Genomic DNA, 17,219 nt, shown 5'->3' on the forward strand with positions numbered 1-17,219 from the left:
TGCTAAAAACTTGTGTGCCTATTGCAGATCTTTCAGTCATTTTCCTTTCAAAATGTATCACCTAAATTCTTGAAAGCAGGTTCTTTGTTCCAGGTCTTTGTTCCAAGTCTTTAGAATTTCCTTGTCATTATATCTATGAAAAAGTCTATTCATGGGTCTTTTGCTTTCTATTCTCCTTTTCCCTTAAAAAAAAAACACAAGCAAACAACAGAAAAATTACAAAACTGGAAGATTTCAAATGAAGTGTCATTATGTGCAGCTTTGTACCCTGTAAAAAAAATGATAAAACATTGCATGCCCACTTTAGGCATGCTCTGTTATCTATTCCATTGCATTGAGTGACTAAAAATCCCAGGTTTTATATTTGTGGCTTTTTTTGCTTCCAAAGCAAAACTTGTAAGCAACACTGTGTAAAAAATATGGCATAATGTAGAGTTTATTAAATTATAATCATAGAAGTGAACATTGTTTTTATACAGAACACAGGACATAGTGTATGTACATAGCACATATGAACATAGTACACAGTGCACAATGCACACCAGACTGTATGACTTTGCAGCCTCAAAGCAGTGGAGTTACACTTTTTAAATGATATTTCTAAATTCCCAAGATCTATCTTTCCATATTTGGCACAGCCCTGCAATTACATAGCCATGTTGCTTGTGGTTCTAGTGCAGATTTTTTAGTGCTAGTTTTTTGCGTTATGCTGTGTTGTACTACAGAGACATGGCTTGTAGGATCACCTTTCTCTCCTGCTCCAAGTAATAAAGATTTATCATTCCAGCCACAGCTGTGATTTATGTAATTCATGTCCTATTTAAAACTAACTTAATCCTTAGAACAATCATTTGTAGATATAACAATTGCACCTAACATCCATGTCATTTTTTCATTCAAGGAAACAAAAGGTCAGAGAGGCTGTGTATACTCTCAGATCAATCTGGAAATCAGTGCAAGAGTCAACTTCATAGCTCAAGAGTATTTCTCTAAAGCACTTAGTGGTCTGATTTCCAACTTGACTGGCTTTGCGGCCTATTTGTTGGTTCTAGTTTGAGGACTCTGCTTCTGCTTTGCTGCTGGGCATGTCTGTACGCCAAGCAGATTTGGCCTACAGAGAGATGCAATAGTATCCAAGCAAGTCATAACAGATTTTCACATAGCATAAATGCCATCAACTACCACAATAGGGAAGTGAATATACTTGTCTAGATATTTATTGCATTCTGTCAATTAATTATGGTCTAGGTAAACAATATAAAGGCCACAAGGAAGAGCAATTACCCTTCTCCATCTCAAACACTCTCAACAGTCATCTCATACAACACATAGGAGAGAATAAAAAGGGTGTTAAAGTGGCTCTCTGACTTTCTCAAGTTTTGTTAGCCATCAATTTTATATGGGCCATTGAAAAATCTCGAATTGATTATTTTTACCTTTGTTATCTTTTGTATGCTCCTTCTTATTGTTCTAATTGCTACTCTGTCTTTATTAAAGTATATTTAAGGGATATCACTGCAAGCAGTTTTTTCCTTCCTGTTGCAGATATTCAACGGGATGAAATTCCACTGTAAATCTTTTGGCACAGGCCTTGTTCTTTGCTATATACTTCTACAGCATTTATACTGTTTCACATATAGGCTGCCTACACTTAGAACTCTTAAATGTGATCACCATATGAATTTCTAACTGTGGTGCTTCTTGTTAGGCAACTGATTTTAACTAGTATTTTGGTAACTGATTATATACTTTTTTGTCCTAATGTTGAAAGAATACATGACTTTTTTTGCTGTGCATTTTTAAAGAAACTTTTTTCAAAACCTGTACTTTAAAATTTGTAATACTGATTTTACATAGCTTCTTCTGAATGAATTTCCTTATTCAAATAAGATTAGTAAGTATAAGATCTTAACAGATATTTCACCGTGCATGCATAATTTTTTAAACTTTCATTACTATTCTGCTAAAATAAAATTCAAAATTAAATTGAATATTATTCTTGCATAAAACAGGCAGATTAACTCATCTTTATTTTCAACCGTATCTAATACTGTGAAATGATCTAGTAATTCCAACACCTGTAAGGATAAAATCCAGCAAAAGCAGTTGAGAAGTGAACCAACATCAATACCTTATGTCCAAAAATAAAGTTGTCATTTAAGAAACATAAATCACCTTCCAAAGTTAGCTAGTTGTTTTGTTAACTTCAGTCCATGAGGAAATGCTTTATATCTCTCTAATACGCCAGATGAACAATTTATTTTAAAGAAAATTTAACCTTGGGGTCATAATCACTGTGTGTGAGTCTCATTGATCACTTCAAAGTCAGAGAAAAGATTGGATAGGTGGTTTAGCAGAGGATTTAAACTGAGTATGAAGTTACTAAAAAAATATTTCTGTTCATGAAACCTGCATGTATTTATGACTTTACTGTCTATAGTGTTGTTAAATGTTTGAAGTGGGATTTAAACAATAGTGGTGGGCTATGCCACCCCTCAAGCTCATTTATCATTAGCACCAAACAATTGATAAAGCCTTCTGGGTAGTTATAGGTTTTCTGTAATTCCCTATTTGCTATACAAATATCCTCGATTGTATGTTCTGATAAAAAAAGTTTGTTTCTTGACTTGTGAAAAAAGCTATCTATCCTGTTGCTGCTGTAGTCTGTGTCAGGTGTCATTCTATGACAGGAAAGATTGCTCTTTCCCTGGTGGAAACTCATCAGGTTCAATGGAGAAAATGTTATGGGCATTATGACATGAACAATTTAGATAGGATCCATCAAGCTGGAAGGAAAAAGTAAAAAAGAACCCAAGCAACAACAGAAAAAAAAAACAAAACCCCACCCTAATTTATCATCTTGAACTGTGGCAGTCCATCTACTGTAAATCATTTGCTATCATGCAACACAGCTGGAGACATTGTGAAAAAAATTGTGCATTTACTGATTTACTGAAATACTCTTGTTTTAGTGCAGCATTTTCTGCTAAAGGGGAAAGAAGTTACTGTAACTGCTATAATAATTTAAGGTTAGTGCTTTGTTTAGCATTAGAACCTCCGAGAATTCATTAATTTTTAAGGCAACCTAGAATTCAGTAATACTCAGGACAATGTCATATTCAGTAGTTTTCAGAAAACCTCAAGACATCCACAAATGCTTATTTTACTAGAATGTTTTATTTCCAAGGCCTGAATTGTTTTCAATTGCAGTTTTCAAATGCTGCTGAGGCCATAAGTATTTTCTTCAGGATAAGGCCATACAGTTTAACTACAACAACTATTCTAACCAACAGAACTGTGGCAAGAGCAAGTCTTCCAAGTTCGGAATCCTTGCAAGTGCCTTGATGCCGCTGCTTTCAGTTTCCAGGTCAGACAAGATTCAGCAAAGGACTTTTCTGGAGGAGTGAAGAGGAGAGAGGAAGACTTCAAAAGGTCACTTATATATGGCCATATAATTATCATAGAACATTTGACTTGTAAGCTGTATTTACTTGCCAAACAAGTGGGTCAACAAAATTCCACAGATCAGAGGAACTCTTCCTCTTCCTTTGCTTAAGACAATGCAGTTTACTCCACCAAATTTTGAACTAGTCTAATACTAGCACTGATAGCAACAAAGTCTAAAGATGAAGTATGGAATCTACTACAGCCTACTCAACTAGTGCAACAGAAATACAGAAGAGAGTCTCTATTAAAAAGATATAAGTATTATAGACATAGATATTTAAGAATCCCAGGCTTCCTGCAATGGACCTTTTGGCCTATTTCACATACAATTTAAGAAGAAAGACCAAGCCACAATCTGGGTGTCCATGACAGTCTGAGGGTAGACTTTTTGTTGCAAATAATTACTTCCTTTTATCAAAACCTCAAAATTCCTGATGACTATAAAATAACTGGAATGTGAAGAGAGAAATAATCTGGCTCACCTGTTTGCAGCAATGGCCATCTGCAGAACTAAATCTTTCTGGAGAATATTTTGAATAATGAAGAATGAGATGCAGGCTGCCCCTTTTTCTAGATATCATAAATTACTCGAGTAAGTTATTTAACCATCTTGATGGTTGACTGAGTAATGTTCATGAAGTAATTTATTCAGCAAATGCTGGTAACATTCACCAAATAATTAATATAAAAATATTTTTCTTGGTATGCAATCCATTATTACGAATGGCTTATGATTCCCAGGATTATTCTGCAGAACACAGATCATCCATGTGTATTAATTGTAGGCTGGCAGTGCTACTGAGTTACATGTTAACTAATTCCCTGAGAAAACTATGTTAGGAGGGTGTTAAATGTTGGGACTAAGTATCAGGAATTCTAAGGTAAATGGTATTCCAAATATCTTCCAAACAGTGTTAATACAGGAAAGTCTAAATAAAATTTGCAAGACTTCCGAATGAGTTAAAACAGGAAATTAAGTACAGTGCATCTAATATTCACTAACTCTTAATTTATATTTCAGTGGTGACAGACAAAAACCCCAATTATTGTGATCAATGTATACAGAATGAAATTAAATCAAAACCCCCCACCTCAAGTGATGTAAAAGCAGTGACTTACCACCTCCCACAAGCAGACCAGTGCCCAGACAGGCTCTGAGCAATTTCTAATGAAGAAAAAGACTAACATTTTCATAACTTAGAGAAACATTTCCAGATAGAATTTAACGTAGCTATATTGACTTTTGCAGTTCAAATATTAGATGTTTCACAGCATTGCTTAGACATAATATAATCAATATCAACCACTCCTTCAGGACTGGCAATGGTTTGAGTACCTTTATACAGCAATGGTCCACCTTTTGGCATGATGAGAATTACAGTCTCAGTAAGTAAAGTAAACTCACCTCATGCTCATGTATCAAACATTTTGACCATTGATTCTGCACTCAAAACCCAGTCATGCTAATGACAGGATGTGCTGCATTCATCGCCTGTAATGAATTTTCTGGATCTCTGCTTTTAATCATAAAGTTCAGGTCAACATCAACCAATGGCAAGGGACATAGGTGATGTCTTATTTGATGTGACTATTTCAATTATCCTATTAACTTTGCTACATTTTTTCCTTGCTCATTCTGTTTAAGAGATACAATTAAGAATAACCTTAAACTATGGCAATTAACAAATCTACCAGGAACAATGCAGAACGTATTTTCATGAAGCTACTGAATATGTAACAGTAACATTTTTTGTTATGATATGCAAGTTCGCATAGACAAGCTTAGAGGAGACATGCCTGAGTACTGTGGCTTGCACATTGCATTATTTATTTCCAGAACAGCATGACAAATGGTTTCGATATGCTATCTTCCATAGGTTAAGTTAGTGATTATTCAGTAATAAAGGTGCACAAACTTGACTTTCAGAGGGCTTGATAACGTTACCTGCAATCTGGTTTACTCTGACATCTATTTTATCATTTAAGACTTATTTTGTGTGCCTTCTGCTTTAGAATATCTCTGAAGTATCACACATGAATTACAAAGGAATAGCTTGTGTCTCTGTCTGAATTCGGCACAGTGCAAGCAAATTAACTGTAAGCCAACTTGAATATGCCCTTTCCCAAGGATTTGGTTGCTCCACCTTGTGTCTATCAGTGATTCCTGTCCCAGGAAGCCTTTACAGAACGTCCTGCTGCCCCAGCTGCATTGTGCCCTCCCTGAGTTTTGCTGGTGTTCTGTGCAACTTTACCTGATGCTCTGAGATGCCCATGTGGCTGAGGAAGTCTTTTTCCTCACAGCACTTTATAGTTTATCTAAGAAGCATGCTTTCTTGACTAATTAATCATTACTGGCAATACTAATTTTGTTTCAGTTAGAACTGAGCTGTTTATGAAAGCTATTAGAAACATTGAAGTTTGATTACAGATTAATACCTATTTAAAAATGTTCTTCATGCACCATGTCACCATTTCTTACTTGTTCATAGCTACAGAAAAAAAAGCATGGTTATTTCTTTACTAGCTTTTCATTATATTTAATTCTTTGATCTACAGAATATTTTTAAGTAATTCTCTGTGTCACTTTCACAAAATTAAGTAACTAACTTCAATTGTTTTGATATGTAGTTGACTGAGAACAGAAGTTTTAATTATGATTAAAGAACATTTAACTGTTCAGCAAAGTAATTAAGGTTTTCTGCTAGTAATAAAATCTAATGCAAGTATTCATGAATATTAAAATCTAAAAGAATGCACAAAATATCCCATCAAGTACCTGATTTGTGTGCAGAAAATATAAATGAGGCAATGTTATCTCTATTTTGTGTATACATATATATACTTTTAGTTAATAAAATGTACACACTAAATTCTAGTGAAGACAAATTCTAGTCTCTTAATGCTAATTAGCTCCTCAACATTGGATTCTCAGCAGAGCAACTAAACCAAAAAAAACTTGCATGTCCAATATTTCGATTTAATGTTACAGCAAATGAGAAAAAGATGAGTACAGGATCTTTCTCCATAACCCCAACCTCTCATTTTACTTTACAACACAACTGTAATGACCAATAAACCAAAGAACTTACATTGTCATCTCTGCAACTTTGCAGCCTAACTATTACTGTTCAATGAAGCACACAAAAATGACAGTTTTGGTACTCGCAATGCATATAATTCAATAATAAAACTACATTAGTCTTAGGACTATAACTTTACTCCCAGAAATATAAAGGAAATTTCACAGCAAGAAGGCTGTAGCCCTTTACGACAGCAGGATCAGATGAGAGGTGATACTGTAAAAGAAGAGAAACTTCCTCACTGTTTTTAAAAACAGTCCAAAGGCTTAACCAGTATACTGGCTAGAAAGGATACATACAAGAGATGTTCTTCAGTGTAAGGTCAAACATCCATTGTGTTTCACCATCTCCATCACAAAAAAAAGAATGATTTAATCCTGGTTTTGCCATCAAGCTAAATCTGTCTCACTCAGGTCCCTAACAAAAATTATTTAAACTAACAGGAAAGGAAGAAATGAGTATCTGGTATTGTCAACATGCCATTAAGTCTTATTTCAGGTCAATGTTGAGCGTGGAACAGCAGAATTACACACACTTGCAGATGCTCTGGCTTATAGGAGGACTACAGGAATGAAAGTTCACGTAGAGAGGAAAGAGGGAAGGCCAGTGTGGACAACAGGTCTACCAATAAGAGCAAAGACAAGCCTCATCAAAACATTACTGAAACGACTTATTACTTGAATTAGAGTAAGAACGTTAGAAACATCGCTGATATCCTGTGAGGGTGTACTATTGGTCCACATTGCAAATTTTTGAACAAACAGAAAAGATAGGACAAAATATGTCCCAATATGTATATGTAATATGTATGTGTGCCTTCCTACATCCACACATAGTGCCAAAGGTGGAAATGTAAAGAGCTGTCTGCCTAGATCATAACCATAGACCGAGGTGCGAGTAGATGTAAGTTAAAAATACAGTTACTCAAGGTGACCTCTACTGATAAATTCCTAAAAGGAAATTTTGGATCACTGTCTGAGTGTGGGAATAGGCTGAATGCAGGAAAAAAAGCTAATGGTGCTGAATGTGGGGAGAAACAGGACTAGGTGCTTCCTTCCCTCTTCCCCCTCCTCCTTGGCATGGGCTGAGTACAAGGTCTTCAACATAAGGAATGCATCAAGGGCATATTGGTATGTGGCGGATGAGACATCTAGAAGTAGACATAGCCACCTCCTACCATCAGCAAGACCCTTGCAAGGATAGGAGCCTAATTATTTTCTAAGAAGATGGACTGCAGCTGCTGCTGTGAGAACTCAGCCTCCAGATACATCATTATCATTACAGTACAAAATCACACCTCCACCCCTCCTTCCCACCTCTGAGGCAAACCACTCCTATGCCTACAACTACTGGGCTTGCGCAGTTAAGTTTTGGCATGCGAAGAAAGAATTCTTTCTCCACCAATCAGCAGGGCTTGATGTGACTTCATTGACTCAAACTTTATTCTAAACTCTGCCCCTAGGGTGCAGGCTGTTATAAATAGTTTAGAACAAAGCAAAAGTTTGGTGGGTTGAGGGGAAAATGTGAGCAAAACTTTTGGGATGAGCCAACAGGTTGGATCCCATCCTCTTTCCTCCCCACCCCGGATTCCATAGGAGTAAGGACTTTGTGTTATGCTTCACAAAATATACACCTTAACATTAAGCTAGTTAACATCAGGGCAATTAGTATCTCTTCCTGTACTTTAACCTTAACTATTTAACTTCTATCTGTGTGTTATCTTTACTTACATCTGGATGTTATTGCTATGCAAATATCATTGCTTGTCATGATCTTGTACGCATTCAGGTGTTGGGTCATAAACAGGGTTGTTCATTGTATTTTCACAACCAGTATGTTCTCCACAGCTACTACTGAATCTCATTAAGTCATGATCTGTTATTCTTAATAAAATTGACTTGTTTGTACAAGTCTCTGCAGTCTCTCACAACTGTTTAGAGGGATTTTAAGAGGAGTCTTTAATTCAAATAGATCAAGCAAGGTAATATTATACTGATTATCCTTGCGTTATTGCTTGTTAATTACTGTGCATGTACAGCAAGCTGCATAATGTTATCTCTACATCATTGCTCCAATTGACAGGTGACACTGTCACTTAAAGGACTTCGGCTGGCAGGCTGGGCAATATATATATTTTTACCCCTGAAACACTGTTATTTAAAGGGTAAACAGACTGGTAAACTCTCCTTTGAAATCTCTCATATATATTTTTTAGTTCTCCCACTTGTGACGTTTGTTGCATCTGTTGTTGTCCCTCAACATGTGACAGTGACTTCTTAGAAAGCTAAAAATAATCTTTAACCATCATGTATAACCCATTGCAGACAAATTCATTATTTTAAAGCTCTTTGTTAATGATAGAAGTTAAGCCAAAGACAAACATGGCTAGCACACTTGTGTGTCATGCCTACAAACAGGACTTAGTTCCAGAACCACACTAGAAGTTTCTGAGCTCTGTAGATGTGTCTTATAGCATTATGTAAATATAAAAAACACAGAATAAATTCAGTCAGTTACTTGCTTTTTAAAATGGAAGAGAGATAAAAAATCATTGTTGTTTATGTAAAAAGACTACATTAATCAAATGTCTAATACCGTAAGAGAAAACAAGTAGGAGGGATTAAAGGGCCTTCTTGTTTTCCCAGCATTTGAATTTCATATTTATTGTTGTACAAGTTGTTACTCAGATAAAACATTATAGTTAATTGTTATGCATCTTTTTATCAACTTTATTTTGACCATCTTATTTTTTGAATCAATATTGCTATTTCACTTCTAATATAATAGCCTGAAAACATTGCCAGCATGCAATTAGTAGATTTAAAGTGCAAACAACGATTTGTAGAGAGTTTGGGGTATTTCTTGCTACTTTGTATTTTCCACAGTTGCCTTTTAAAGAATGACTTAAAACTTAAAAATTCTTTCCTGCAGTAATAACATTGTTACTATTGAAGGAATAAATATCTTCAAATGTTTCTTGACCTTCAGACTTACAGAAGACACTTGGCTACAAATTCTTTTTGTTTATTTTGCGGCTTGTTTTAAAAAAGTTATTCCTGGCATTGTGTTCTGAAATTCTGCCTTCTACAGTTTAGTACCTAGCTTTTAGTGCCTTTGATACTTGGTGGTAAAAGACAAGTAAAACAAATAAACTAGGCCTTCCATAATCAGTTACTCATATATAGTCCACCAGTTCTTAACATGATTATTTTGATTCTCTGCAAAAAGTTATTCTGTCATGTTGTCATGTTGTCTATGGAGCTGGGGCAAATATATGAAGATAAGGATCTGTCACTGCTGATGACGGCAAAGGGTTAACACGGAAATTAAAATATGTTTTTCCAGCTTGTCATGAGTTAATTTTCAAAATTTAGTTGTATTCTTGTCCATAGTGAAGAGCAGTAAAAGAATCACAGTGCATGCATTTGTGTTAGTGCTGCTTTTTCATATAGGATTTTTTTTTAGCTTCCATTTCTGAAAGTTTATTTGTGTGTTGCTAAGGTAGACTTACCTCAATTACAAGTGTTGCAGTATGCTTCTTGCCGTACATCCTTGGCTTGAATCCCACTGTTATATGGGTTCCCATAGTGCCTGCTGGAAGAAGTACTCCAGCTTGCGGCAGCACAAGGAACTCAGGATCGCTGCCCGCCAGGAAGTGAGCAGTGAATGGCTCTGGGTTCCTAGAAAAAAGGAAAGGAAGTTATTGTGCCTTTTACAGTATCTTAATACAACTTACCTACAATCTAACATTTAGGTCACTATGTGGCGTGACTTGGGAAATGTGGCATCCCATGGAATGCATGTAGAATATTAATAGCATTCAGAAAGAATGAATATTCTGTAGCAATTATTTACATTTATTTATAAATATACATAATCTTTTTTTAGTTAGGCATTGTTCTTTTAGTTTTTATATGTGTTGCCGAAGACAACTCTATCACTATCTGGACAGAAAGAGAACAAAAGAAATCAACACTAGAAATACAATGGCATGGTCAAAAACTAATCCACAACACCCTGCCACAGTACAGCAAGACAAGTATCATGCATGCTTAGAGGGGACACATTTTTAGTTGATAAAACTTGAAGAGTGAAACTAACAGCGTGTCACAGAAAAGATGTTCAAATCTGTTTATTCATAGATTGTCACACCATAAATAACACTGCTTTGCAAAGAAAATACTCACAAAGAAGTGAAATTTAATATTTTATGACGATTCATGTCTCTACGGAAATGTCCCACATTTCCTGGGCAATTGCTATTCAGTGTGGGTCTATGTAATCTTGTCTTAAAATAGCTTCCTTTGGAATATGTTGTCACGAAAGGTTTTCTTAAATTCAAAATACCCTCATGAAAAAGGTCATACACTAAGTTCGCAAAAATAAAGAGTGCAAGTGCAGAAAATAGAAAGCAAAAAGCTTCTGCCTCCTCAAAGAAATTAACTGACATTTAGCAGTGCCATCAGACTTGGGTGCATTAGCAGAGCTCAGCTTTTCCCTTTAGGTGACAGCAAGGTGGACAAAACTACTGAATGTCTGAAACTTTACTCCAAGTCTTGTGACATCAAACTTATGCTAACAACCTCTTTTTGTGGTACCTAAGGCTTTACAGATGGGTTTATACCCCAGGGCCATAAGCAGGAATCATCCTATGGCTTGAGTTCCCACCTAGTGTGCCACATAAGCCTTGAGTTTTCCCAACTGTATTTCCCACAAGGACTGCTCAGCTATGAATGCGCAGAGAATACTTACTACACACAAAGGGCACAGGGCAAAAAAAGAAGCGATGTCTTATAGATGAGTAGCAAAGTACAGCACTCATCAAAAACATCTGAGATGAATATTCAAACCCAATATTCCTGCTAAAACTGCATCTTACAGTACTTTTTTTTTCAGAGACCATAAATGATTCCTGAAAACATCAGGAAACACACAGGAGAAAAATCTATATCCTGACAAGGGTACCAGACAGTGTAAAACAATACTGTCACAAAGCTGAACTTTAATTTTGCACACAAGATTGTTGTCAAATTAGAGAAAAAAATCTTATTGCACCAACAGTGTCAGATTTTAAGTTTCATAAATAAAAATGGAGAAAAACAAATAGAAAGCCTTTAATGAAAATCTGCACGCTTATTGACAGCATTGACATGAGCTACTAGATGCACCTATAATGTTTTTCTGTATTAAGAATATACATATAAATATATATACACACACATACACAGTTACATGAAAACATACCTAAAACCCTCCCTTTCCCTTCCCTCTCCTTCCCTTTACCTGGCAGTTTGAAACAAAAGAGTCAAGTCAATTACTGGATGAAAAATGTTCCTCAAAGTAGGGCTACATCCAAATGAGTAGAATAAAAATCCTGGCAAACTATATGTACAGCCATAATATGATAGGCCAGCGGTGATTCTGATGAAGTTATGTCTAATGGTACAGGAACCAGCAATTAAAAACTTACACACAGTCACAAAAAGGAACTTTTCGCAGTGCATGTACTGCTGATAAATCAGGAATTGCTGTTTTAAAAAGTCTATGTAAAAATGGCCTCTCAAGAAAAAAACAAGCAGTGTTTTCACTAACGTTCTTTCACATCAGAGAGATGATCTGGCATCCTGGTTAGCTTGTTATCATAAGTAAACTGCTTGTCCTTATCTTCTACAATACAGAGAGAGATGGAGATAAAATTCCCAGAATAGCATCTGTATTTCGGACATTATTGTTTACACTGTCTGTCTATTCAATGTATAATTAAAAATTAATAATCATGTCATTTAAATTATTAAAAATTAATTTCTCCTTTTTGATTACTCCTTCAGGTAAAACAGCTCTGGATTCAATGTTTGGTTTGTCATTTCTCAGCCACAAAGGACAGTGATGAGGCAGTTTATATTTTTCTAGGAAGGCTTTTGTTTAACTCAAGGGTGGCAGATACTAACACACTCAATAAAATTTAATGATGTGTAGAGTTTTGACAATACATATGAACCAAGCACGAATGAATTAGTAAATATAAGGGCAAAGGTCACATATACCAGAGAAAGCAAATGTGTCTTCCCAGTTGTGTGCTCTATAACTCCTGTCATAATTTTGCTATTAGACAAAATGAACTCTGATCATACTCAAATAATGAATAAGAACAAATATTAATTTGAATTTAAATAGTAATTGTACAACCAATCACGACAACCAGGAAGAGTGGAAATTGAGCTAGTATTTAACAGACATACTTACAATTACTCCTTTAGCCTTGTTCTTAAATAGCATTGTTCTTAAATAGGAGTCTGCTTATCAATGTTCTCATGTTAGATAATTTTCAAATTAATAAACTAAAAAAATATTATACCTTATATCTTCAGTTAAAGAAAATCTTAAAATTTATTTTCCCAGAGAGATCGCACTGAAAAACTTATACCCAGCAAATCTGAAAATATAAGTCTTTATTAAATCAAGGCTCAAAACAGCTTTAATGTTTATTCCTCTCTCCCTTAAACTAGGGAAGCAAGAAATTATTACTGTAGAAATTTATTATTTTATAAAACTCAGCACTTTGCAAACTATACATCAAAACCAACACATAATGCTTTCGATCGTTTTTTTTTTTCAATGAAAGAATAGCAATATCTTAATCTGTAAAGTATGTAACTACTTAATCCAATAAGGAATATGGTTTGAAAATGCTGTAATGTGCATCCAAAATAGTTAATCACAACTACACTCAGTTCTTGTAATTTATAGTTAACATCTGTTTGATGACACAAGAAATTTCAGTTATTACATAGTTCTTTAAACTTAGTAGCTGTATTCAGTTGTCAAATTCTACTAAATTATTAGTGAAAGTATGATCTATATAATTCCTTGACAATAAAAATTAAAAAAAAAAGAATGGAAAAAACCCCTCATTATTTATCAAAATTGCTCATGTTTCATACCAAAATCAACTCTGGTTTAATTGAATACTCTCAATCCTGAACTCTGGATGTCAGAAATTGTTTAACTCTAATTATTATTTTACAGCTTCAGTAAGACTTCTTCAGAATTAAAGGACTTTCAAATAATATGAAGAAATACTGCATGAAAAATTACTCTCAGGGAGTGCTTTACAAAGTATAACATCACGTTTGTTGTCTACGTGTTGTAAAAACAGAGCAAGAACTAGTTCTTTATCTCTAAAAAAGGTTAAGATTTCTATCTCATTCCTGGCCTACCCAGGGGTACTATATTTGCAGACTAGTAAAATGACTTTTCCTGCTGAAATCAGTCCAGGTGACACAGCTCCTGGCTAGATATCAGGTATGGTATTATTAGGAAGGATGATCATAAGCTTTTGGAATCTCCACTGCATGTGTACCTTTATCAATATCTTCCATTAGTCTCCATTCAGGCCCCAAAAAATGGAGCTTGGTCAACATTTGTTCAACAGCTGCCACTATGTGGCAGATGCTAAGATGAAGTATTCTAATTACATTTTTAGATTAACGGTAGAATATTGCAGAACTGATAACAAAGAGATTGGCATGTGAATCCAGGCTTGAAACAAGCACAGTGTCATGTGAGCGAGGGCGAGGAGAGGGTGTATGTGCTGAGAACTTAATGAATGCATTTTCTTGCTGCATGCATATTTCTGGCTCATAGTAATTCTAATGAAATATAGCAGTAATGAAAGAAAAATAGAAGTAATTCTCAACACGGTAACTGTAAACACTTTGTTGGTGGTGGTTTTCCCCTCACAGTTAGGGAGGGTACATAAAAAAAGGGTTGCTTGCTATTCTTCAGACAGCATTAAAATTAATTTGTGTAATCAAGGAATGGTTTTAATTTAACATTTATTCTATGCACTAAGAAATGCGCACAGAAGAAATAAGGAAAATTCCACAGTGGTGTTCAAAATAGGAAATGTAGGTTAAGAAAACCATGTCTGAATGTGTCATCATTTTAAGGCCTAATTTCACCTTTCTTCTCATCTTTCCAGTCCACCTGTTTTTGTTTTCTTTTTGTTCTAGCTCTGTTTCTATAATTGGGTGGAGCCTTGGATTTTGCAGATACCAATCCTTGGAGACCACATTGATACTGCTCTGTTTGCTTTTGTGATAGAAGTCCCTGACTAAGTATATTTTTCTGAAGCATAGTTTGAGTTCATCTGAGAAGTTTCCTCTGTCTAAGAAATATCCTGTTTGTGATAAACACAGGATTGGAATGAGAGGTTGGGATAGAAGGATGGATAAAATTTTACTCTATATGGAAAGCAATATATGATTAAAATAAACACTAACAGGTAAATGCAAAGCTAGAATTATGTTGGTGAAAGAAAGCTTTACGTATGAGAAATAAACAGAATGAAAAGGAGAAAACTAGCTACCATCATGACTAAACATTCAAAAGTATTGTAGTTAACAAACAATTTTCAAGTGAATATAGCGTCCATATGCATGTATCCACGTTTCATGTTGGCTACTATAGTAATTGCACTAGAAAACAGATAAGGCAACATTCTGCAGTAGCTGGACATTAGTATTTTAATATAAGGAAATAAATCCAACCCTCAAAATACCTCTGTACTGGAATATATTCTTATAAATATTCCCCCAAAACTATGTCCATATTAATACAATCGTTCAGAATCTAAAACATAATTGATTAAAAATATATTAAGAAGTTATATCTGCACTTTCCTAGGTGCAGATAGGTTTTAAAAATATGTTTGAGTTTTCTTCATACAACAAAACAGCTTTGCTGCATTCTCAGTGCCTTTCATTATGTATTGAAGCAGATATGGGGCTGTTTCTCATTATGGGCATGTAAGCATGTCAATTTTAACTGTTTCAAAAGAAAGACTGCATTACATATTTGCGCGGACTCTTAGAGCTTTCATTATTGCAGATCACTGTGAGCAGCATAGCAACTACCTCCTATTTGTAACTCCTCATCATTCCCGAAGCAAGTACATAAAAGGTAGTTTTTTATGGGTAAATTGGAAAAGCATTAATTTGGTCTGAAATATTTCATAAACATTGAGAATTTGCTGGGTAGTGGAGGGGTGGAATTAAATGGAGAAACCCTGATTTAAATTGCAGTAGCTGTAAAGAAAAGGAAAGCTAAAACCATTGCCCTCTTAGCTTTGTAGTGGTCATCAAATATGCCCTGTAAATCACTGAAGATCCTCATTCAACTTGGAATATATAAGAGAATCCTAATCTGTCCTTAAAAAGATACTGAGCCTTTTTGGGGATGCTATGGTTCTCAAATATTTTTTGTTGCATTACTATGCACTCCACCAGACCAAAAAGTCACGTAGGTATTCTCAGCGATGCTATGCTACCACTTTGTCCTGCAAGTAGCAGAGGGAGAAAAAGAAATAGCTGGAGAGTCCCTTTATACTCAGAAATACATTTCTCTATCTCTCCCCTGTTTACTCTCAAACTAGCAGTGCCATGCATAAGAAAGGAAGACAGGAAGTATCTATGTGTGCAGGGTAAAGAAAAACCTGCCTGCCTTTAAGTACAAGAGCTGATTTTCTATGGGATTGTGTGGCTGTTTACTTAAGAAAAAATCCAAACGGTTGATTATTTTGTCAGGGAAGGTCTATAGGGAGACACGCCATATCTCAGTTTAAAGTTTTAATTAATATTTTAATATTTAATGTTTTTATTTTTAATATAAGCAAGTTGAGTCATTCAAACATTAATATACAGGTTTCCTGTGTAATTGCTTTTAAACTGCTGTCCTGTATGTTAAATGTTGGTTGGCTGACTGTTCTATTTCTATAACAAATCCTCAACCACCAAAAGCTCCTAAGCAAATCAAAGTTAAGATAAAGCAATATAAAACTTACAGAAAAGATGTTGGCACTATTTATAACACAGAGCTTATTCCGTACATGCAGGCATTACATTTTGTATTTGAAACATATGGGAGGAACCTTTGTTATGTAAAATAGAGTTGAAAATTGTTTAAGGGAATAAAGGGGATATGTCTTCCATCATGGCTCCTGCTTTATATAATTATAATGTTTCAGTTTTTATAATATCTTTCTGGAGACCATTAGGTCTCTTCACTACTATCAAACATCTACCAGGAGATTACAGTATTGCTAGAGCAATTGCTTCATTTTTGTTCCCATGCTATTGAAGCTGTTAAGTTGAACATTGTGCCTTTTTCAATCCTCAATAATTATCATCACTGACAGCCATCTAAAAGCTGGAATAACTGTCCATCTTGGAGGCACAGCTTTTGGAAATAAGCTCTTTAAAAAAAACCAGTTAGAACGAAGGATACTTCCTGCTGTGGATGCTACAAGCATGTATCTACAACAGTTAGCTGTTAATCACCATGCCTGTCACACTTTCTACTTATACAGGAAAAAAAGTCAGTATTAAAGAAAAAAGGAAATTTAAAAACTTCCATAAGATAATTGGATTGTAAGCATCATGATTCTTTCAAGTTCGCTGCTTAGTATTTTAAAATTTATCTATCAGTACAATGCAGTTCATTCTTTCACTTTCTCCTGTAGATAAATGACCCTATGGGTTTGCTATAACATTATGAAACTGAGAAAATAATGAAAAGTCTGTAAAAACTATATTAAAAGAGATTTCTGTGGGACTTTTAAAAAGAACAGTAACAAAATAGTGAAGAATGACACAACTATGTTACTGAGCGAAAGGGCAGAGTAGCGATGAATTC

The 17,219-nt window shown here is 35.0% G+C and overlaps 1 protein-coding gene across 1 annotated transcript in view; it reads right to left on the reverse strand.

Moving 5' to 3' along the window:
* The window catches only part of CFAP47 (cilia and flagella associated protein 47), a 296,277-nt gene that overhangs the window by 2,265 nt on the left and 276,793 nt on the right, over positions 1-17,219 (reverse strand). The window contains exon 63 of the mRNA XM_054060306.1: positions 10,039-10,207. Within this exon, the coding sequence (XP_053916281.1) occupies positions 10,039-10,207 (169 nt within the window). The remainder of the gene's footprint in view (positions 1-10,038; positions 10,208-17,219) is intronic.

This window comes from Cuculus canorus, chromosome 1, assembly GCF_017976375.1.
Source record: "Cuculus canorus isolate bCucCan1 chromosome 1, bCucCan1.pri, whole genome shotgun sequence".
Classification (NCBI taxonomy): Eukaryota; Metazoa; Chordata; class Aves; order Cuculiformes; family Cuculidae; genus Cuculus; species Cuculus canorus.